The 23,888-nt window shown below is 37.5% G+C and overlaps 1 protein-coding gene across 1 annotated transcript in view; it reads left to right on the forward strand.

Moving 5' to 3' along the window:
• Window positions 1-9,039: 9,039 nt before the first annotated feature.
• Window positions 9,040-23,888, forward strand: part of LOC150079465 (dual oxidase-like) — a 177,149-nt gene continuing 162,300 nt past the window's right edge. The window contains exon 1 of the mRNA XM_090383907.1: window positions 9,040-9,363. Within this exon, the coding sequence (XP_090240033.1) occupies window positions 9,288-9,363 (76 nt within the window). The 5' untranslated portion in view covers window positions 9,040-9,287. The remainder of the gene's footprint in view (window positions 9,364-23,888) is intronic.

A 23,888-nucleotide genomic window follows, 5' to 3' on the forward strand; every position in this document is an offset into this window, starting at 1 on the left:
AGCATTAGCATAGACATATGATGCAAAAAAGCAAGCTTATACAGCATCAGCCAGAAAAAAAAACCCTTCCCATTTCATCCATCCATTCGCTCCAAAAGTTTGTCAAATTCTTCCTTGAATTTATTTAAGCTATCAACTTCCATAATGACAGATGGAAGTTTGTTTCAGCAATCAACTACCTGTTGGCTAAAGGCGAATTTCTGCGCAAGTATTCTACAATTGTCTTTCCTCAATTTGAGTTTATGTCCCCTCAGGTTCGTAATCTGAGCAAGAAGAAAACTCCCATCAGCATTGACTCTGCTCAAACCATTCAATGCCTTATACACCTCAGTCAGAATACCTGGCAGGTGGGAGGTGATCTGATTGAGTCTCCACACGCTGCAATTTGGAGAACTTAAGCCTTTCTTGGTAAGAGCGCCCCATTTTCCCTCTCACTAGTTTGTTACCCTTCCCTGCACTCGTTCTAGCAACTCTATATCCTTCCTAAAATGAGGTCTTCGGACCTGTACGCAGTACTCAAGGTGTGGCCTGACCATTACCTTATACACTGGTGTGCAAAACTTAAGGCCCAACACTATTTCTAAAGGTTACAACCACAAAATCAAACGAAACAGCCTGTGGCGATTTGCATAACTGTTGCCGTTCAGTAGAAAGCTGGCGCACATGCAAAAATTTTAATCGTGATGAGAGGGCTCACATAAACAGATAAAAGCAGCAGTTAAGCAGTTATGTGCAAATTACCGAATGGTGAGCACGATTGTTACAGACGTTCGATTGGTTTCAAACAGTGCTACAGATAACGAAATGGCTAGTAGACATTTGGATAACTTTACCCGGGATTGAATAATTGGGAAGCTCTAGGAAGGTCGAACTGCGAGGAGTGTGGCTGCAGAGTTCAGTATCGCCCATAGCATCGTCTCACTTGCGTGGTTGGCCTTCAGAAGGACAAGTACAGCTGTTCGAAGGACCAGTGGTGGTCGCCCAATGATGACCGCTATATACTCCTACAGGCCAAGAGGGACCGACACCAGGCAGCGGGATACATTGCAAACCAGCTGCACAGGACGCATGATATAGCGGTTTACTCTGGCCAGGCGACTCCACAAAGGTGGACTGTTTGCCCGACGGCCAGACGCTGTCCCTTTAACACCTGCCCATCGGAGACACCGTTTACAGTGGTGCATCGAACACAAGGACTGGACAGCAGCGCAATGGGGCAAGGTACTCTTTACTGATGACAGTAGATTCAGTCTCAGCAGCGATTCTGGACGGCAGCTAATCTGGCGAGAGGTTGGCACCCCGCAAGCATCACTGAAAGGGATCGATATGGCGGTCGAGGTGTTCTCGTCTGGGGAGGCCTTATCTTGGCTGGACGTACACAACATGGTTTTTCGAAAGCAATTCAATTATGGCAGACCTCCCAGAGTTATCCTAAATGGCTCACAAATCCCCTACGTATCCAGCACCAAGTACTTGGGACTTACAATAGATGACAAACTAAACTTTCATACTCACGTATCCAAAATTTCTGAGAAAATTAAAAACTTCACGGCTGGAATCGCAAGGATTTCCAGAAAAGAATGGGGCCTCAGCAAAAAGACGTTGTCTTTATACTATAAGACTATCTTCCTACCAATTGCTGCGTACGCAGCAGGTGTTTGGTTCTGGAGGGTCTCAAAAACTAAGATCAGGACTAAACTTCTTTCATTACAGCGTTCGGTGTTGCTCACACTTCTACAAGCTCCTCGGACGGTGTCGAATAATGCCCTACAAGTTCTAGCAGGAACCCTGCCTCTGGACCTTTATATCTCCTACAGGGGTATGATCTACAATCTCAAAAAAGGAATTTCTCTAAATATTTTCAACATTGTAACAGACCCTACGAACAGAATAAAAGAGGAAAAACGAAGACTCTGGAAGGAACTCACCGCTGTTTGGCAGCAAAGATGGGCTGAAAGTGAACATGGTGAAGTCACACGAAGATACATTTCAAATGTTGAATTCGCATCATTACCCACAGTCTCAAAATGGTTTGTGCCTAGCATGACTACATCATATTTAATGACTGGCCACGGATCGCTCAGGGCTAAACTTTTCGAAAGGAGCCTTGAGCCTGACCCTTTCTGTCACTGCGGAGCATCTGAGACATGGCAGCACGTTCTCTTTGAATGTAACGATTATTCGAATGAAAGACAGGTACTGCTGAGTAAAATAAATAATCTCTCAGAAAATAATGTACATTTGCTCATCGAAAATTCTGATGTCTTCACTACATTTCAACAGTTCTCTGCGGCAGTTTTCAAGAAAAGACTTGCGGCTAGAAACTCTACTGTGGTGTCATAATGATCCAGATTAACTCACTTTTGGGAAGAACATATCGGAAGATAGCCATCAACGCAACAGGAAATGACAGGTAGACCCCTTTCTCCTCTAAGTGATGCTGGATGGGATTACAAGAAGCTTTGTGTATAAACTGGCCTAAATTATTAGGAAGCTAACCTCGAAGAATTGTAATATTTATATGTAACTTAAATATTTATATGTAACTGTAAATTTATATGTAACTATTGGTAAGTAACAACTTATGTTGCTGTAAAACCGACTGTAAATAATTTTCAAATTCTGTTGCTAGAACTGTCAAACAGAGAGAGTGGTAAATCTCACTGTAATGTAAATAGTGATCAATGTTAACAGTTTATTTCCTTGTTAATGCTAAACTTAATAGGATAACTGATGTATAATGCTACTGATAACTGCAGGTCTCTTTACAAATGTTTGTCTTGGCTGTGTGACTTCAATGGGTTTTTGGAGCTCCAGCCTTTTTTTTTTTTTTTTTTTTTTGCTGGCTCTAGGCCTGGGCAGCCTGTGAGCGGGATAGCGGGCACCCACTGGTATTGCACTACCTCCAGTGGGTGCGGGATTTCGTGCACTTTGGCATGTAAAAGGTTTAAAAAAAAACCAGGTCTGGCTACTCGCGCCTGGGGACAGGCACCAGATAGCAGCTGCACAGGTATTGGCTGCTCCTTTGCAGAGGTCCTACATTCAATACAGATCCACTAGGTGGAGATGGGTTATGCCTAGGGGCCACCCTTGATACCAGGACACACACACACTGTTTCCTGGACGTACACAACTCCAGATACTGGAAGGCGGTACTATAGGCAGTGCATGCTACTGTACTGAGGTAATCCTTCCCTATGTGCGTCTGTTCCGAGGTGCCATTTGCCCCGAGTTCGTGTTTATGGATGATAACGCCACACCCCATCGCACTGCAGCTGTGATATGCTTTTGGAAAGTGAGGACATTGTTCGTATGGATTAGCCTGCCCGTTTCTGCCGATCTAAATCCCATCGAACACATATGGGACGCTCTGGGGGAGACGCCTAGCGGCACGTCCACACCCCACCAGAAAATGTTCACCAGCTGAAGGTGGCGCTGACAGAGGAATGGACGATGTTACCGCATGAACTTATCAACAACACTGTTCTAAGTATGGACAGGCAGTGCAAAGCCTGTTTCGACATTAGGGGTTGCCATATCTCCTACTGAGGACCACCTCTTCCTTTTGTTCCTTCTTTGGCAGTGATGCATCTGTATCATGGCAGCCAGTGCTATGTTGCCATTTTTGAATAAAGTCCCTCTGTACCGTTTGTTTCCGTTGTTGTGTCGGTGTTGTTTCCTTCATCATTTCTCTACCTCACGAGGTTCCTTTGGCATGATGTTTCCATATCCAGGCCACTCTTATGAGAAGCTACAGGTGAAACCTGACTGGTTCTTAAGTTTTGTACACCAGTGTACAGAGGGATAATCACCTTCTTATCCCTGCTAACAAAATTCCTGTATATATTATTGACAAAATCCCATGACCTGCTCTGGCAGCCTGTCTGCACTGCTTAGCAAACCCAATATTGTGCAGTCATATCTGACTGCAGGCAGGGGTGGGCTGATCATAATTCAGTTATCACTGAGTGTATATATAGTACAAATAAAACACATAAAGCAAAGAATTAAATTAAATAGACTAAAGAAAATTTTTCTCATAATCAAAGATGCGAGAATTTTTATAGGCGTTTTTCATAACGTGTCTGAGTTAACTGGTCTCAGTCGAAGTATATGTAGTTTTTCTCCCCCAAACGGAATTTTGTTCAGCAAACAGAAAACCGACCGAAGGTTACACGCATTTACGGATATAATATACTGACGCCTCATAGCCTTACTTGCCTTGGGGCTTAACACATGCCTAATATAACCAGTAATATATGAATGTTTTTGTTTCCATAAAATTTTAGTAGAGAAAAAAGTTCTTTCAGACTTTGCAACCTTATGAAATCTCGCTTTATTGCCGCACCTTGCCTGCTTCCTCCCATCTTAGAAGTCAAAGTAAAAAAAAAGTGCTTTTCTTTTATTTTTAATAAGCCTACCCCGTTCTGTCTTTTCATATTTGTTGTTCACCGTTTCCTCTTCTATTCTCTTATCTTTAACTCCCTCCTCAGTATTCCTCCACACCCTTTCTTTCCACTGATTTTATCAATCCCTATTATTCTTTCCACCGCCCAAGGAAATAATCTGAGCCACTTGAATACAAATAGACGTTTTACATTCTGAGTTACTTAGAAAGGCGTGCAGTTGTAGCAATATAATTAATTTTGATTTTGCATGTGTACGATTTTTTGGGTAGAAGACTTCCTTACAAAATATTCAAATGTCTTAGTCTTGTTTTTCTACACAAGCTAACCAAAATGGCGGAATTCATTGGCCTTAGAATGACAATGGACTATTTTGTCCAGCATCCAGCATTAGGAATGCGTTGGGGTTTAACTACTTTGTATGCTTTAGCTACACTGAAAGGACAGAATTCATACGATAACTGGTTACTGGGCAACGCGACGCTGTCTCCCCTCTCACTACATTCACGAAGACGGTAATTCGATGTCAGTATGGATAAACGTCGTGAGTTAACCGACTTTAAAAGAAGGATGGTAGTGTGTGCCCGACGCATGGGTCACTCTATCGCGGAGATGGTACAGAAATTGCACTGTCCCCGTTCGACAGTATCAAGGGCGTATCGGGAATACGCCATTTCCGAAATAACATCTCATCGTAGAGAGCGCTGTGGCGTAGAAAGGTGGTGGATGAACGTGGACGGCGAGGTATGTCTCGCACATTGTTTCGGCCAATCGGAGAGAGACAGTGGCACAAATCACCGCCCACTACAACGAGGGAGGTGCCAGAAACGTCTCCACCAAGACCATCAGGCGATCATTAGCCGCAATAGGTTATGGGAGCCGCCGACCTTCCAGAGTTCCATTGGTAATAACACCACGACACAGGACTCTACGCCTCAACTGGGCGAAAGAACATCGGCACTGGACCTTGGATAATTGGAGCCGGGTCTCCTGGTCCGATGATCCAGATGAATTCAGTGATTTCGATTGGGCGGGAGGGTGCGTATCTGGCGGAACCTGCACGAAGTTATAAACGCGTCATGTCAACAAGGAACTGTTCAGGCAGGTGGACGATCGGTAATGATCTGGGGAGTGTTTAACTGGCACACATTGGGACTTCTGGTACGTCTAGACGCGTCTCTGAACGGTCCAGGTTACGTGTTCATCCTTGCAGACCATCTGCATCCTTCATGGTCATCGTGCACCCACAGGGCAATGGACTCTTCCAGCGGGACAATGTGCCTCCGCCACACAGTCGTGTTAATTATAAGATGGTTCGAAGAGCATTCCGCAGATTTTGCCACTATGGAATGGCCTTCCCTTTCACTGGACATGTACCCTGTGGAGCATCTTTGGGATGCTGTGGAAAGGTCTGCTCGAACTTTGGATTCTCCACCCAGGAATTCGACGGAATTATGGACAGCGGTGCAGCAAGCATGGATATAAATGGCTGTGGAACACTTTCTTGAACTAGTGGATTCAGTGCCTCGCTATGTGAGGCATTAAATAGTGAACTCGCTGTGTGAGGCCTTATCCAGTCGAAAGGTGGGCCTACCCGTTACTAGGTAAGTACTGCATCATATTATTTCTGTCCACTTAGTGTACTTCAGTACAGTACTACTGCAGTAAGTAGTGTAGTGTACTGGACTTTTTATTGGACTTTATTAATTTATTTTATTAAAAATAAAAATATTTTATTTTTGTTGTGTGGAAACATCTTTGGCGGCACCTGCTAAATTGCGAACCGAAGTAAAACCAATTTGTCTCGAAAATGTGAAACAGAAATGACGTCATTTGCGCTAATGACGTAATTAAATGATTCTAATGCAGTCGCTAACGTTGATTCTTATGTGAAAACATCTCTGGCGGCACTTTCATCCAAAATTTAGTAGAAATTTTGGACTGAAGTAGAACCAATTTGTCACGAAAATGCGAAACGGAAATGACGCAATTTCGTCACTTCCTAAATCACGTTAATGCAGTCACTACTGTTGATTCGGTAGAGTAAGTAGCGGGTGTGAACATAAAACGTTACATCGTTTCAGACAGAAGTAAAACGGATTGGTAACGAAAATGCCAGACGAAATTTAGGAAGTAGCAGGCGTGAGCATAAAACGTTACATCATTCATAACTTCAGTTCTAGCTATTTGATTTTAAAGCGGTTCTTTAAAAATGCATATATAAAAATTGGGAGTGCCTGTGTGGTTTTCGTCAAAGATGTTTTCAATAAAACATCTTTCCGTGCGCACAGGGCGCACACGCGGTTTATTAATTAAAGAATATTTATTAAAGAATTTAATAACCTTTAGCTCGAATGAGAATATTTATTCTTTTCGGAAAACTTCCGAACAGTTCACGATAGTAAACTGTTCAAATTTGGCAACGTTTCTCCTCGAAGGGAGTATATTGTACTGCCCTTACTGATCCGGCATTCTAGTTGCCCAGAGACGTTCTATGAAAGTCTGATCAGGACTCATAGAACACCTATGGAACAACTAAAAGGCTGAAACACTGTCATGACATCACACCTGTTTGGAACTCCTTTAGTTCCTTACTGATGCTCGTACACACGTACGCCATGTGCATTATAGCCTAAGTTGCTGATGCACCAATAAATCTAACAAACAACAACACGTACGCCTTGTTTTCCGTACGGATCCCTCCTCCCCAAAACCATGAATCCGCTTGGGGATGTAAGCGTGTGCAAGTTCATTGAAGATTTTTTTTTTTTTTTTTTTTTTTGGCTTGAGCATAGGTTTGAGAAGTGTACCATTGCAAGCACGTTGCTACAAAACAGTAGATAAATTGGTAAAAACAAAGAACGATTATGAACTGGCAATACTATGAGTGGACCAGCGCTGTGGGCGGATCCAGCTGGGATTCTGAGATAAGTACTTTGTTTCTAATTCTCAATAATGATATTGATGGTGGTATTACAAGTTTCATTTCACAACTTGGCTAAGTTAGTCGGTCTCAGACGAGGGTAGCATGGTTTTTTCTCCAGGAAACTCGGGTTTTTCGTCCAAATTGACCTCAGAACACGCAATTTACAGACAATATACACGGAGCAACATGGCCTTAGTTGCCGCTGTTCCTAAAACCCAATAACAACAAGAAGTTTCATATCAAAATTTGTTGATGATATTAAAGTCGATGGGCAACACAGATAATTAAGCTTGAATGCTAGTAAATGTAAGGTTCTATGCCACAGTAATTCCAGTTTAAATTATCAACTGGATTGTAGTGCACTCAGCACTTTTGAAAGTGAAAAAGGTCCAGGATATTGTAATACAGCCACACGAAGTTCTCTCAATAGTGTAGGGGGGGGGGGTACAAGAACAAAGCATACTGTCAACGATATAAGGAATTTTATCAGTACAGTATATATAAAGAGGTGAGTATCCCATTGTACAAATCACTGACAGACCACATCTTGAATGCTGTAAACAGGTCCTGAAGCCTCATTTCAGGAAAGATATAGACTTGCTTGAAAGGATATAAAGAAAGCAAAAACAAGACTACTTGCCGATGAAAGAGATTTTCTTAGAGGAAGAAACGCCATTTCTTTAATCTGCAAAGTCTGAAAAGTAGGTATCCGCTTGGAGATCTGATCGAGGTTTTTAACGCCTCAAATGGATTGAGGATCATACCACTTAATGATGAAGGCATATTTCCTCTTTCTAGGATGACGCAAACAAACGGACATAGATCGAAATTAAGGAAAGAGAATTAAACTGGATGGAAGTAAATTTTCCTTGAGTCAAAAAATAATCATCTACAAGAACAAGTTTATCTCTCAGACTTGTGCAATCAATGAGCTTATATAAATTTCAAGGACCAGATAAATATTTGGAATATGTAGATAAAAAGATATAAAAATATAGGGATTATATTTTTATTTGTTTATTTTTATTTTTATAGAGGCTACATAAAATGTATGTAGCCTCTGCAAAAAAAAAAAGAACCAAAAAGAAATTCCTCACGTCATTGACGGGATTCGCTCTGAAGTCTTTTTCCACCCGGGGTCTGGAGGACAGCGATTGTACCAACTGTCCACACACGAGTGCACAGAGTTAATGGGAAAAGAACAACATATATGATTTTTTTTCTAACTTCCTTGATAAATTATTCAAAAAAAAAATTTCTAAGAAATAAATAATTTAATTTTAATAAAATATTTCGAAAATAAAGATAAATATACGACATTTTGTCAAACTGTTGCACGTAGCTTTGCAAATATTCGAGTCAACTCGAGATACCAATGAAGGATGCTATCAGTATTAAAAGGAACACCTTGTGGATGACGTTCATAACACATTCGTTTCAAAATTTCAAGCGTTTGACGTAATAGCAATCGCTGATAAATAAAAGACGATTCTTTCCTTCTTAACCACACAAAGTGACAAACAAAACGTGCCTCGCGAGCTTCCAGGTATTTCCTCGCCATTCCCTAAACTTAGTCACCACTGTCATTTTGAACTTTCCGCACAGACATGCGTACTACGCACATGACGTCACAAATACAACATCGCTGTATAAGACAAGGCTGAGTAGCCGTCTAGGTCGCAGAAATAGTTCGACGTCTAGTCCTACGGAGCCAGCAAGGTCCACCGTATACACACAAATACACAAGCTCACACCTGGTTAAGATATTGGCCAACGTTAGTATCAAGTCCACGCGCTTGTCTAACTACCTGCTTGCGTGCATAACTGGTTTTCTTGTGCTGATACACCGGGATATCCGTGTTTTAGAAGTAATTTAAAATTTTTTTTTAAAATTTCTTTATCGGAGACCCTGCTTCAACGGGTCATCCGTCGATTTTTAGTACTTTGTTCATACGATGGGGACTTTTCGGAGATGGACGCTGGTGGTGTGGATGTTAGTATACTGCACAGTTCTAGTCAAAGGAGAAGAAGGTAAGTCTCTCTTTTTTAATTATATTATTAATATATCATAGCGTATTGACTCATTTGCTAACAAAAAATTATAAATGAAATCTATCCAGGTTTATTTATATTATATATAAACACTTTTCTCCCAGATAAGATTCTAAAAGAGGTCAGAAAGCCACCGATCTCTCTGTTCCAAGCCCTAAATTCGGCTAAATGACTGTATTATCACATTCGTAGATCCCTTATCATTTGCATGATGATTGCAGCCTATGGCGATAGATGGCACTGATGTTAATATATACTGAAAATTAAACCAACAAAAGTTTTGTCTCTTTAAATTCTTTTCATAAAGGAATCTACCACTAAATCCCTAAGGTAGTCAACAACAGGGATGATCAATATATATGCTTTATAATACAGTAAACCTATTTGTCTCTAAAGTTTTGATATTTTTTTTCTGAAGAGGGTGTTTCCTGCTACGGAGGGTGGAGTTATTTAAGAGAAGGGATAGAAAATATGATTTTTTGATGGAATGATGGCTTACGTCATGTCTCGATAGATAGGGCAAGTTCTTTTAGTTGAAACTCATTTCAACAAGTCAAATGATAGCAGTTTTTAATGAGGGCAAAATATGGGCTAAGGTTATAGAGAAAAGCTACGATAATTCTTGTTGCTAAACACGCCTATTAAGGATAACGAATATGGTGCGATTTAAGTTTTAAAACAGTTGAATTAATCTTATGTCTAAGTCTACAGTGTATACATTTGCCCATCATTTCATTGTGAAAGTTTGCGTAAGATTAAATTAGCAGATTAGAGAGAGAGAGAGAGAGAGAGAGAAACTGATATTTGAAAGAGTATTGTACACGTAATCAAATTTCGTTAACACACTGTTTTCTTCATTTAACTAAAATCATTATGCTTAACAGACTGGATTGTTTCAGAAAGAAATTTTCAAAATTTTATCATGAAAAACTCCTACTATTTTTACTAAATTTGCGATTAATTTGTCTTAATTTGTTATGTAACCTATTTTGGGGAAGATGGCAAGGAGAAGACCTCAGAATCCTCTCAATTGAAACCTCGTACACTTCCCACCTGTTAGCGCTTTTAAAGATAACAACAAAATAAGAGATTCGCACGTTAATTTGGTGTTCAAAGTTTGTTTAGTGGGAATTGCAGTGTTCGGAAGAAAACCTATAGTCCAGGCGTGTTCAACCTGCGGTCATGTAAGCAGCTCTAATTCCCCTCCCCGGCTTTAAATCTAGCCTGTCAAAATAGTTTCGCAATGGTTTTTGAAAATATATCCGTTCTCTAGTGATATTCGATTTTTCTGTATTGCTTTCTTCTGATGTTTTATGAATCTCCCTCAATATTTAACATTAACACCGTGTTATTAGGATAGAGTAATTATTGTTTTGGATTTCTGTGCTTAAATTAAGTGAAAAAAAATATTAACTGTGAAGGTTTATCAACAGAAATTAAATCCTGTTTTGAAAACTGCATTATTACTAATTATGCAGTTTTCAAAATTGGTAAGGAATGTTCGCGACCCCTGCTGCTTGCGTGAACCCACAGGTCCCCAACATTGAGCATTTTATCTGGTTTGGTTGTAGTGTAGGATTTTTCTTCAGTATGAATGGAAGAATCCATTCTGTTATTACTCCAAGATTCGTTTAAGCTTTATTGCATTATACAGCTGGTTTACACATTTGATATACTTTTTTTAAACGATAAACATCAATTGGACAGATAAATAAATATGCAGTGAATTCGTCTGTGTCAGATCGATCGCTTTTCTTAATTAATGAGAAAGATTCGCATAATTAAGTTTTCTGTTAATCTGTTCTGAGTTTAGTTACGCAATGCCTCCTACAAAATAAAGCATCCATCGCGACTTATTTAAAATTGTCGGTGCATGATTTGTTCTTCAAATAGATGTAATACTGTGACATAGTTATTAGCGTCATCTGTCAGAATTAAACTCAAAAGTAAATGCCAAATAAATAAAAATACTGGGGGAGAAGTAGTAATTATTTGGAGTGACCTCACTTGAAGTATTTCCTACGATACACTTTTTAGTGTACGTTAAACAAAAATGCAGGTGAATGATGCTTTTATCTTTTTTTTTTTCTTGCTGCCACTTATGTTATTGTATAAGCATGGGGGAACAGAAACATTGGTGCTCGCGTTAATAATAGTGACGTCACTTTTCACACTTGACACAGTTTATAATGTCATTTATAAATGCAACACCAATTCCCAAAGCAAGAGGCAGGTTAGGACAAGCAGTTAGTGTAATGGGCGAGTAAAAAACAAACCGGGCTAGCAGAAGGCTCGAGTAGCACATTGTACCTGCAATTCGCTAGTTCGTATTGGGGTTACGGTCAGGAGATCACGCGAGCGGGCACACACACACTTTATCTACTGGTTTAGGGGTTCTGTGTGTATGTGTGTGTGCCATTGAGTTCAGGGACCGAAGGTAAAAAAAGAAAACTGCAGGAAGGACATTGGGTGTTAAAATAATACACGCGTCCTCAACAGAAATTGCAAACATGTGGATTATTTGTTGGAAAGCTGATTTATTATATCTCTGGCAGAACATTAAAGATAATTTTTGTTACAACAATAATTTCTTAACTGTAAACAGATATTGCAGTACTCATTCCCATAATAGAAGCCCGAAAGAATCGTAAAACCCAATTAATGTAATTTACTGATCATAAACGTGATCAGTAGATGGTGGCACCTGTGCAAAAAATTTCTGTTGTTCCCTACCAAAAACTGAATCAAATAGTTGATTAATGGCAAACACTGATCAAACTACTCCTACTCGATAAGACGTAAGTAACTGGCTGATCAAGCCCACTCCATCTCGTGCTAATATAAATTCATTGTATGAATTTATTCAATTTTTCAAAGCAATGTTACCACAATGTATAAGCAATATTTGTTTGGTATAATTATTGGTAGGATTGGACTTCTTAATCCTTCTCCATCTCAATAAAAATGACAAGTCAAGTATTTCCACCACTTTTAAGTTACTAAAAAACAAAAATAAACTCACTTTAAGAATCTGAAAAAAGCAGACTGAAAAACAATCATGTTTACGTGTTTAATGCCCAAAATTCTGCTTTAGATCACCAGTTCCTGGGCTATTTTTATTTAATTCTAGGGGTGGGAGAATGCCATGATATGTGGTGTCCCTAAAATAATAAAGAAGTTACTTCTTAAACTAAAGATTCTTTATACTTGTTGCATTACTGAACCCTACAATGCTCTGACACTTCTGCAATCCGGAGCGAAATTTTTTACTTTCGGTTTTCCGAGAACTGGTCTACCTCTAAACTTCTATTCCGTTGCCAAAAGTTTATTATGAAGTGAAGGTCATATCAACAATTTAGCATAGAGGTTTGTCTGTTAAAACCATAATTATCTAGCACAGATTAATCACCCTTCGCTGCCTCAGTCTACGGACGCTATACAGACGTCTATTGTGTGAGGAATGACGCGGGTCCGGCAAGGCTGCTGCTGCTGCTAGTCATGGCTCTGCCACTAACTTATTAGTCTCCTCTAGCGAACACTTTAGTTACCTTGACGTTTACAGAAGGAGAGGGGGGAACTCCCAAATGGCGTCATCGCCTCCATCTTACCTGTAAGTTACTAACAAAAGAACCCGCTCTTGCGGGCTGGGTGAGGTGACCGATGAGAAAAACCCGTATATTACAAGTATAGAGGAAATAATCAGTCTAAATTTCTGCTATCTATCACGATATTTCTCTTCATTTGCTTCACCGGAAATGAATTATTGTGAAGAATGAAATGGGGAAGGGGGACTAATAAATAAAATATATATAATAAAAATTATTAAAATAACTTGTATTTCAGTCTTGCAGTTGAAATAAAGTGCTGCTATAATTTTATTAATTTTTTCTCAATCTATAAAATTCAATTTTTAAATGGAGAAAACATATGCAAAGAAATACGTACTATTCTTATAACAGTTGGTTAGACTTATTCTCCTTCAGGTCTAATTGACAGTCGCATCACGCGCACACTCATTTAATATATAATTGAGCTACAGTATGCTGGCTTAATAAAATAATATACTCAGTACAGTAACCCTTAACTTCTTTTTTCACACAGCCAATACTGAAATAATTTTTTTATGTAGTTATTATTCGCACTTAAAATAAATAAACAAATAAAAGTACTTTAATGAATTCTGTGACCAGCAGTTAATTTCCAGAAAAAATTTGCAAAATCATGCAGTCTGACAAAGTACTTCTGAGGAAATGTGCGCAATGATATACGTTGAACTTTTTCGTTCTGTTGACCTACTGGAGATATATCATACTGATGCTATTTAGTTTCGTATCTTTTACCTGCGCGCCATCTCTGCTTTTTATTACTCTGAGAAGTGTACTATTTTAATTCGGTAAAGTAAATGTGGCCTTCCCACAAACAAATTATATACATATATCATTAAGCCAATTAAGAGTACAAACTAATATACGAACATTTATGAAAACATTGACAGTGGAAATAATACACAACGGAAGTACAGAACCGTGACATAATAATGTTAAATATAAAAGAGCAATAGAAAAAAAAAATTAAAATCTAAAGGGATAAATTTATAAGACACTGGCTATGGATCCGAAAGAGTGGAAAAAATCACAGATAAAATATAAAATGTGGACAAAATTTACTACTTGGTCTATTTTATACAAACAGATTAGTAGCTGGCAGAGTTGGTACATTTGATGAATCAACTCTGCCAGCTACAGAGAACTTCTACAGTAGTATTTACTGGTACAGAAATAGACTAAAGAAGTAATATTTCAGTATAGAATATACTAAATCTTTTTTCTCTCCATTATGTAGCTTTTGAATTTGATAACTCTGGAGTAGTCTGCCAACCAGCTAGCAAAAACTATGGCTAATTTCATTATTAATAAGAAAGAAAGTAGAGTTGCTAAACTGTATGTAACATACATATGGGGGTACAGGTGGCAAACTACGCACAAGAAGTCACTTAGGCTTAATGAGGTTATAACAATTCTGGTCCTATTTTCAGTGACCTTTTATATCCTGCAATGAACCAGACATGCCATGGTTGCAAGTACCTTAACATGTACTCCACTTTTGTTTTTCACTGTCTGCTAGTTGCATCACCATGATGATATATTGTATGAATCTGATATGCAGTCTTAAACTCTTGATCTCCTGGACAGCCCTTTGATAATCGTCGAAAGGATTGGACGTGCATGGGCTACTTTCATGTACCAACAGTAAAACACTTTTTCCCGTTTCTAGTTTGGACCTTGACTAACAAGGGGTGAGAGTTCCTTTTTCCCCTTGAACAGAGGCGAATGTCAGAAGACTAATTTCACAGTGGTAGTCACCGTGGCTTCAAATAGGCAGCTGTGTAGCAACTGTGGTTAAGTGTGTTGCTAATGGCTTTATGTTGACATGGTATCAGTTCGAAGGAAAGAAGAAAAAATCCATCTTCAGCAAACTTCAACCCCCCACCCTCGATTATATATATGCCTACGGGAAATTGTGACCAGCGAACCATGCTTCCATGATCACGATATGTTTTTAACACTAAAAACCAAAACGCTATTAGGATGTGCAGTACTAAATTTATCTGGAAGTAATTTTGAATATATGAATGAAGGAAAAATATGAAAAATTGTACAAATTTTATAATTATCTTTGGATTAATGTTAAAAATAATTAATAGTTCTTGTTTGTTTAGGATTATTAATGTGTACAGTAGAACCTCAAAAATCCGGTACTCCTTGAATATTTTCCTAGCCGGACTTAACACCGCAGATGCCAGATTTATGCATGATGTCCTATTAATAATCTCAAAACACCAATTTCTTTCTGTTTTAGATATTTCCTAAACTGTATGTAATTGTTGCTATGTATTTACAACGTATAAAATCATTATTTAGTGAGACATTCGATACTAATTCACTATGTAGTACTTTAATACTACAGTAGTCTGTAAGGCAATTCGATTGCTGACATTATATCGCACACTATTTATACCTCATTAAAAAATACTGGACAATCGCAACACCCATACCGGAAACAGTATTCCAAACTGCGACCTTTATTTTTTAGGCAAGTATGTTACCCACTGGGTCAATTCGGCGGTACAGGTGTTTTGGCTTAATGCGTATTTTTAACATTAATCCAAAGACTATCTTTGGGTGGAAATTGAGGATCAGAGATACTTTATTATCTAATAAAAATAAATAAATAAAAAATAATAATAAATAACGAATTATCTCTGAATACTTAGCTATGTGCACACCCTTAAAAGAACTGGAATAAATCCGGCATGTGCTGGGTTTCGAGATTGTCTGATTTATGAGGTTGTATTGCATTTTGTTTTCAAGTAGCATTATATACTTAATCTCGTCGCAAAATGATATTAATAATTTGAAAATCTGTTTGATAATGTTAATTGCAGTGTCACGTCAGCTGAATGACCTGGGCAAACTAATCTTGAAAGGAAAAGTTATAATAATAAAGACTGGATATGTTAAAAAAAAAAAAGATACTTTCGAGATGAAAGAATTCAAAATAGAATGTGGAATAACAAATTCTATGATAAGCTTTGAGCAGGAGTTGAATTGTGGATATTTAAAACTCCATGCGAACTAATGAAAATAAAAGAATGTGCATATCATCCCATTTGGAAATAATGTATTGCCAAATAAGAAAAGGCTGAAAAAAAGTTATGGGAAATAGTGACTGAACTTTTTTTGTAAAAAAAAATTTTGTGGGTTCATTGGTATGGGGCGATTTCACATCAGCATTTCCTTGCCTACCTGGTAGATGTAAAATTTACAGATTTGTTTTTTTTTTTTTTTTGCGTATTAAACTGAGTTCCTGTCTTCTAGATGTAATCCAATTTTGATCACTATTCTGGTCTATTTGCAAGTTTAAAAAAGTTTATTGATCTCCTAGTTGCCAACAAAACTGCATTTTGTTTTTCTCTAGTTCAATCTACGCTTTTGCTACAAGAGAGAAAGCAAATATAATAAAAATAGTGAATAAATTTGCACTGTTGAAACTTTCCATTTTATTATTCAAGATTAATTTTAAGAAACGGTATAATCGAAACAGACAGAAAAACCTTGTTAAAATAGTTTCCATCATTGGCTTGAGCGTAGGTGACAGTGTGTTTTTTACTCTTTGGATTTTGTTTTTACTTGTACTTATCACCCCCATCCCTTTCCAGTCAATAAAACAGCTTTGAGTGTGGGAGGCTATCCCCATTTAATTTTCTAAAATTAATGGGTGCAATATTTAGACTAAACTTGAATATCTTGTGCATATGTAGGTCAGGCCCGAGAGACCAATTTTATAGATACAGTTCCCTCCTCCCTTTATATATCTTGGACAGATATGTTATTATATGTATATATCTTTCTCTCCCACGTGAAAACTTTAGAAATAAAGTTTTCACATGGGAGAATCTTCCCCTCCCCCCAATCAGGAGTCCTGGACAAACTGCAGTTACTCCGTAGCTTTTGTATTATCACCACAGACTCGAATCCTTTGTGTTCTGCACAGCATCTTTGTAGAATAGATGATCAGATCAAAAGTTGTAAAGTTGTTAAATTTTAGTTCTGTTAATGATTATATCTGGATGTGGTTAGCAGAGGGGGAGGGAAATCAAAAGAATCCAAAAAAAAAAAAAAAAAAAAAACACTAATTCTAGCCAGAAAGTTGCCATACTCCCTGAAGTGAAAATATACGGATCTCTGCTGCAAAATTGTAGGCTAATACAATGTCTGCCTAAATATTACAAGTGAGCTAATAAGAAACTGGTGTATTTAGATACCTATCAAAAGAATTCCCCCCCCCCCCTTTAATCTGTCTTATAAGATTCTCTCATAAGAAAATCATTCAAAATGTTGAAGTCTAACTTTCTAAATGAAATGGCCATTAGTAACGTTCCTGTTAATGTATTTTGTATACCAAGTCTAGCAATAATGGTATTCGAAAGCTATTTTTAGTGTAGGTAATTGTACAGGATATCATAACTGACACTCCTTTAACATCAACGTAAATAACATTAAGATATTTATTTTAAATGCAAAATTTATTAGTAAGGCCGAATGTTGCAAAGAAGAACTTTTTCTGCATTAGCCAAATTAAAATAAAATAATAATAAACAAATCCAGCAATACAGAATATTCATACCATTCCCACAAGGTATCATCTCCAGTTTTGCTTTAAGCGTAGACTAACTGCTTCACGCTATAAGGCAACTTATTCCGGTGTTCGACAACCACAGAGAAACTTCTTGATATCTAATCTTCTATTATTCTCTGTGATTTTATATTTGTGTCCCCTGGTTCATGTCTCACCCACGAGGGAGAACAAACCTTCCTCATTCATTTTACTCAATCCCTTCAGTACCTTATACACCTTAATCAGACCTGCCCTTAAATGTATGATTTCAGACTTTGTAGTCCACGCCTTCTTAAGGCCATTCTTTCTCTGAACCGTATCCAGAAGTAATGTTTTTTTATTAAATTTTTTTCTTTTGTTATATCATTGGTCAAAAAGACAATCAAGTGTTTTATTTACTTTCAACTCTTCATAGTCATCAAGTATGAAAGCAGTTGCAAGAGACCAATGTCAAGCAGCCTCGAACCCAGTTAACTATAATGTGTGAAAAATATCTTAGCTGGCAAGTTTGCGAAAGCCATCGCAAATCAGTTATCTCCTACTTGTTGCATCAGGCCAAAGCTCTGTGACCCACATTCGTTGATTTAGGCCTATCTGAATGATGCCCAGTAACACCTTCCTTGACTTGATCGTACATCAGCCTAAGGGAGTGGGGAGGAAAACGAAAAACTTGGTACCAGTTCATGTACGCTGAGTATCTAGTAATCATCAATGCAGTAAGTTTTTCAAGTAAAACATGGTTAACTTGAAAAACATGTCAAGAAATCGAAATCGGTTTCTGGTTTTTTTTCTTTGCGAAACGAAAAAGAGCACTAAATATTCGTTGAAAATTTTGTCTTTACATCATATCATACTAGGAATACAAGAGCAAGCATCCTGTGGTCAATTGCCAGGGAATTATCATAAGAACAAGTAAAAAATAAAGTATTAACAAATGCCTTTAAATAAACATTGAAAATAAATATTAAAGGCAAATTATATTTTAAATACAGGTTAATTATTGGTTAGGTCAGATTTAAATTTAATTAGGTTTGTAAAGGACATTACGAGGAGTATTAACTATAAATATAATTAAATGACTCTTCCACGTGATAATTATTGTTTATTGGAACAGTAACTTGAGAAATTTTTCACTTATTGTTCCAGTCGGAGCCGAAATAATGGCGTGGCAGGGGGGGGACTTTCCCTCAGCGCAACGAAACCAGGTGCGTACCATTCCATAAAAAATATACGTAGAGGTATTCTGTGACTGGGAAGCGCGTACAAAAAATATTACAAGCATTTGGTTGACAATAAATGTCATTGACTCCTGCTTGATGGGATGGAGCGAGGGATTCTTCATTTGCAGAAGCCCCATTCAGTCTGAAATGAAAAGACACCCATGAAATATCTTGACTGCAAGCAATCAGTCTGATATTCCGTGGTTTCAACGGATCCTCTGGATGTCAAATGTTTTAGGCCTGACATAGTTGAGCGTGATGGGTAATAGCAAATGTGTTGGAATTCGTATTACAATGGTAAATGATGCGAGAAAGTGGACTATTTTCTGCATTTTTCAAAAAAAAAAACCTATCGCCGAAAAGGGACTACTCAATTCTGCTTCGAACTTTACCAAATCTCCGCATTTAACCACCTTGGCAAGGAACTTCCAGTTATCTATAACCCGCTTCTTGAAGGCAAAACTTCATGACATACATCATTTTGTTACTTTCTAAAATTTTATGACTCGTAGTTCTTGTTTCTCCTATCAGTGAAAATAGGAGTTCATTTGTTCATTTCATATATGGACATCGATTAGCACCCCACACAAATCTGGTTGCTCTGCTTGGAATCCTCTCTAGAAGCTCAGTTGGCAAAATACAAGCGCGGGAAACTCCTGCAACTTTCCCGTAAATTCCATACGTCAAAAACTGCAGCCCTTATCAACCCACCGCAGGATGGAGGCCTCAACTCATGCTGAGGGAAATGGACCATAATCTTCCACGCTGGTCCAGTGCGGGTTGGCAGATCGACCGTATTTAGCAGTTAGGGGCTTGAATCCCGGTCTACTCAAGTAGCGTGTGTTACTGCACTCCCGCTCTTGACCACTCGGCTACGGAGGCCGTCCATACGTCAATAGCTAGGCAACCACACTGTATGGTTGTTGGGTTCTGTTGTTCAACCGGATAAATATTATACAATATATTGTGAACCAAAGTGTCGTTACTGAGAACCACCGCAAATCAAACTTTACATAAACTTAAGTTTTTCTTTAATCCATTATAGGAATTTACAAATCAACTACTAATTATTACATTTTATCTAAGAACTTAACTTTATTAAATAAGGTTAGTTATCTAAAATTTTGTAAACAATGTTGAGGTTTTAAGAAAATAATTTGCAAGTTTCCCGCAAAGCTTGATTTGTGGTAGCTGTCAGTGATGACGATTTGAATGACAACTATTGTCATTCAAATCGTCATCACTGACGATTCTCAGCAATAAAGAAGTTTTCTACTGTCAGTCATGATCAGCAGAAACCGATGCGAGATGGATATTATACAGTGAGTATCAAGCTATTGATCGTATGAAAGTTATAAGAATTTTGTTGATAAAGACTTCTTTTTTCCTGTGTTTGTATTTTGCCGCTACTACCTTTCTTCTGGTGTGACCTCCAGATCTGAATACAGTATTCTAAATGCGATCTCACTATCATGTGTGACATTATTTTTTCCAACATGCGAAGATCCTATAAATCATAGACAGGGCACCATATGCCTTCCTAGATGCCTGTTTGGTCTAGGGATAGCACTCTTTCCCCCCCCCCCGAGTATTTTTCGTCCTTAACTACTTTTAACTTCTCTTCCTCTAGCTCTGTTAACTCCTGGATTTTGATCGTGTTCGAGCCCCAGATCAAAGCCAAAAATACTACTGTTAACTTAATAATTGTCAAAATCAAACTTAATAATCGTCAAAATAATAATTGTCAATTAATTCACACAAACTCCTGTGACTTGTGTGAGCGTGCTAGAGTATAAACAGAACATTTTAGCAAGAGTCAGTTTACTTATAATAATGAAATGAATATCAGCGAGAATTCATAGTAAAGAGACGCTAGAGTAGAGAGGGCCGTATATCTCCATGGTTCTTCTTTTTTTTTTTTTTAATCAAAAGACTATGATAGATGGTTTATTTGAATTGATAAACTTGCCCAAGTCCTTTAGGTATTCGCTAGCAGTTCTCTGATCCTCTAAGTAACTGACTGTGGGTCATCTGTGGATCTTATTTTGCAATCACTTTGTCATCAGCTATGCTGATGAGTAAACATGAGACAACGTCACATACTTCCCTGGAGGTGATCGATCTATAGATGTTTGTTTTTGTTCTGTAAGTGGGGTGGCATTCATTCCACTCTCCAAGAAGGAAAGCAGGAAAGAAACTGGAAAGTATCCACCTTTACTTAAAAGTAGCGCTCCAGAAATTGCAGGAGTTCAGGTATGTCGATAATATAAGTAAATTTTTCTGTTTATGTACCGTGACGAGCATATGGGATCAGAGTTCTGTAAAAGGTCACGCAAGCCATGGGGTGTCAGGATATCGTGTTTGCAAATTGCATCTGACGCAAAGCCGGTTTGTCTGCTCAAGAGAGAGAGAGCGAGAGCGCTGATATAGCTTCAGTTGAATTCTATGGCAATCAAACTAGGTATGTTCCAAAGGAGCGATGCCATATTTTTTTAAGTACGGAAGAGCTGAATGAATGATATAATATAACATTTACTTGACTGAATTATGCATAAATATGTACTGTAGAGAGAGAGAGAGAGAGAGAGAGAGAGAGAGAGAGAGAGAGAGAGACAAATGCAAAACAAATATTTTGTACAAAATTTCCCAAAAAATATTTTTCGTAAAATTTTAAATTAATTTAACTTAAATATTAATATAATTAAAAAGTAAAAGAACAAATGGGGAGGAAGAGGAGACAATATAAAAGTTAACTGTTTTTCAGGAAACTGGTGACAAGAGACCGTTGCTGATGGTCCGATAACTTATATAAACCACCAAGAATAGGGAGAGAGGGGGGGAGTGGAACGTCAAAAAGTTTCGATCAAAATTAACATTGCAAAATGGTTTATCTTAATTTGACTAAGGTTGTGTTTGTAGTAAATCATATTTTCGCACCCACTCTAACTTCACTGTTACTGAACCCACTAAATAAAGTTAAGTTTTTTCAGTGATTCAAGGCAGAATGACGATGCAGTTTTGATACTAGATATTTCCAATGTTGTTAATTTAGTGAACTTATTAAAGCAGTTATTCTGCGTAATTTCTTGAAATTACGCAGGGAACGAAAATTATTTTTATACTGTTATGTTTTCAAATGATTTTGTTTGTACGGTGAAACACACACATTCTGCCTACTACTATTTTTCCCAATTTGTAACTTTGGAACCCTTCCCCTCCCCCAGTATCAAGCTAGTTGAATTGCCCTGTGTGCTGAATGAAGAAAGAAAGGGAAGTGATGGTTTCCTCTTCCTTAAACCAGCACGTCTTTCTCTCATAGAAGAAGACGATCTAATCCTATAATAAATGTGGGTCACCTCTTGACATGAGACGAAAGATGAAGGGGACAGAAACTGTGCAGATGAAACAAGGAAGTGGCACAAATCGTAGTGACCTTATGTAACATTCAGGAAAAAATGTGTTTTAGACTCTGAAGAGTAATGTCATATATAAATATACACAGAATTTTTTGACTTAAAGATTAAGGTCTGAGTTTATTGACCTTTTTTTTTTCCCACATAGGTCACTTTAGGTTATATGGAGGGCACGGAAACATTTTTATTGCATATGACTCCAATATTTAGAAGTAATTAACCTTTAGTGCTTATAAATCTCATAAATGATCATATTTTTTTTAAAACTGTCACATTGTTTTTAACTTGTAAGTCCTTTGTAATTTTATTTATTTTATACTTTCTCTCTCCTCTCGTTGGAAATTTTTTTTTTTTCTCCTTCTCCAGGTAACATTAATTTTTTTAGTACTATGCACAAGCTGGTAGCTGTCAGTGACTTAAATCTTATTAAATAAAATTATTTATTTTTTGATTTTTCTTGTTTTGTACATAAAACTGTGGTGGCAGTTGATAATCAGTTAAGTCGTATGTCGTTTGGCAAGCAGCACGCGCTTTCGTTAATGAAGTATGTGATGCATAGTAATTTCTTTGAAAGTTTAATGTTTATGGTTTGCTGTTATGAGTACGTAAGTAATTTTATTTTAAAGTATTACAGTTATGCGTAGATTTACAGTTATTAGTTAAATCATACATAAATTAAATTTGATAATTGAGAGCTATTAAATGCTCAATAATTCCTATATTCTATTATATTATACATTTATCATTATCTAAAAGATGTGAAAATACATTGGCTTAAGTGTTAATGAAATATATCAAAATATATGAAGAGTTGAGGGAGGATTAATAAAATTAGTAATTCCCTCTCAGTTAACTTTAGCGATAAAACTTGTAGGCAAGTTTCCAGTTGTGCAGGTTTTTTTTTTTTTTTTTGACATGACCTTGCGATGTAAATATTGTATATTTGGCTACACTGACTAGCTAGACAAGACAGTTTAATATTATGCAGGAAAATATCGTTATGGCGCCGTAAATTAGTTTGAATGCTACAAACGTAATATAGTCTTATTAAATATTTTACGCAAAATGAATGCTTATTTTTATTATTATTAGTTTTAGTAATTGGTAATAGACGTATTTTCTAAAGTAAATCCTAACAGTCGCCTTTTATCAAGTTTTTAAGTTTTAATGTGGTGTTTGCTCTGCTCGAACTGGGCAGGAATGCAGTTCCTGTTGATGTTACTTTAAAATTAAGCTAAAAACGTTCTTGTTGTCAAACTTGCATGGAGTTTAAAAGAATATTAAAAATAGAATGAGCATTGAACTCGCTTCTGGTACGATCTGCTGCTTGCTTCAGTGAGACAGAAAATATGTGGAGATGACTCGGAATGGGACCAGCGGGAACTAACCTCGAAGATTGTAAGAATGAGGAGCAATGCGCATCAGAATTCGAAATTCCAGCGCATTTGTAAAGTTATCAATATAACTAGAGTTAGTATTAAATAAAATGCACTGTTCCACGTGATAAGTTTTAAATTAGATTTATTGGCAAGTCAGGATGACGTTTTTACAAGTTTTTGATCGAATCAGTCCCCATATCAGAACGTCACCATTTAAACTGAGTTAGAGAAGGACATTACGCGGACATACTACTTAGTTTTAAGAAATCGCACATTACCATTCAATATTGCTCTAATTAGTTTACTGACAAGAA

Source organism: Mastigoproctus giganteus, chromosome 10, assembly GCF_048544385.1.
Source record: "Mastigoproctus giganteus isolate SK-2022 chromosome 10, ASM4854438v1, whole genome shotgun sequence".
Classification (NCBI taxonomy): domain Eukaryota; kingdom Metazoa; phylum Arthropoda; class Arachnida; order Uropygi; family Thelyphonidae; genus Mastigoproctus; species Mastigoproctus giganteus.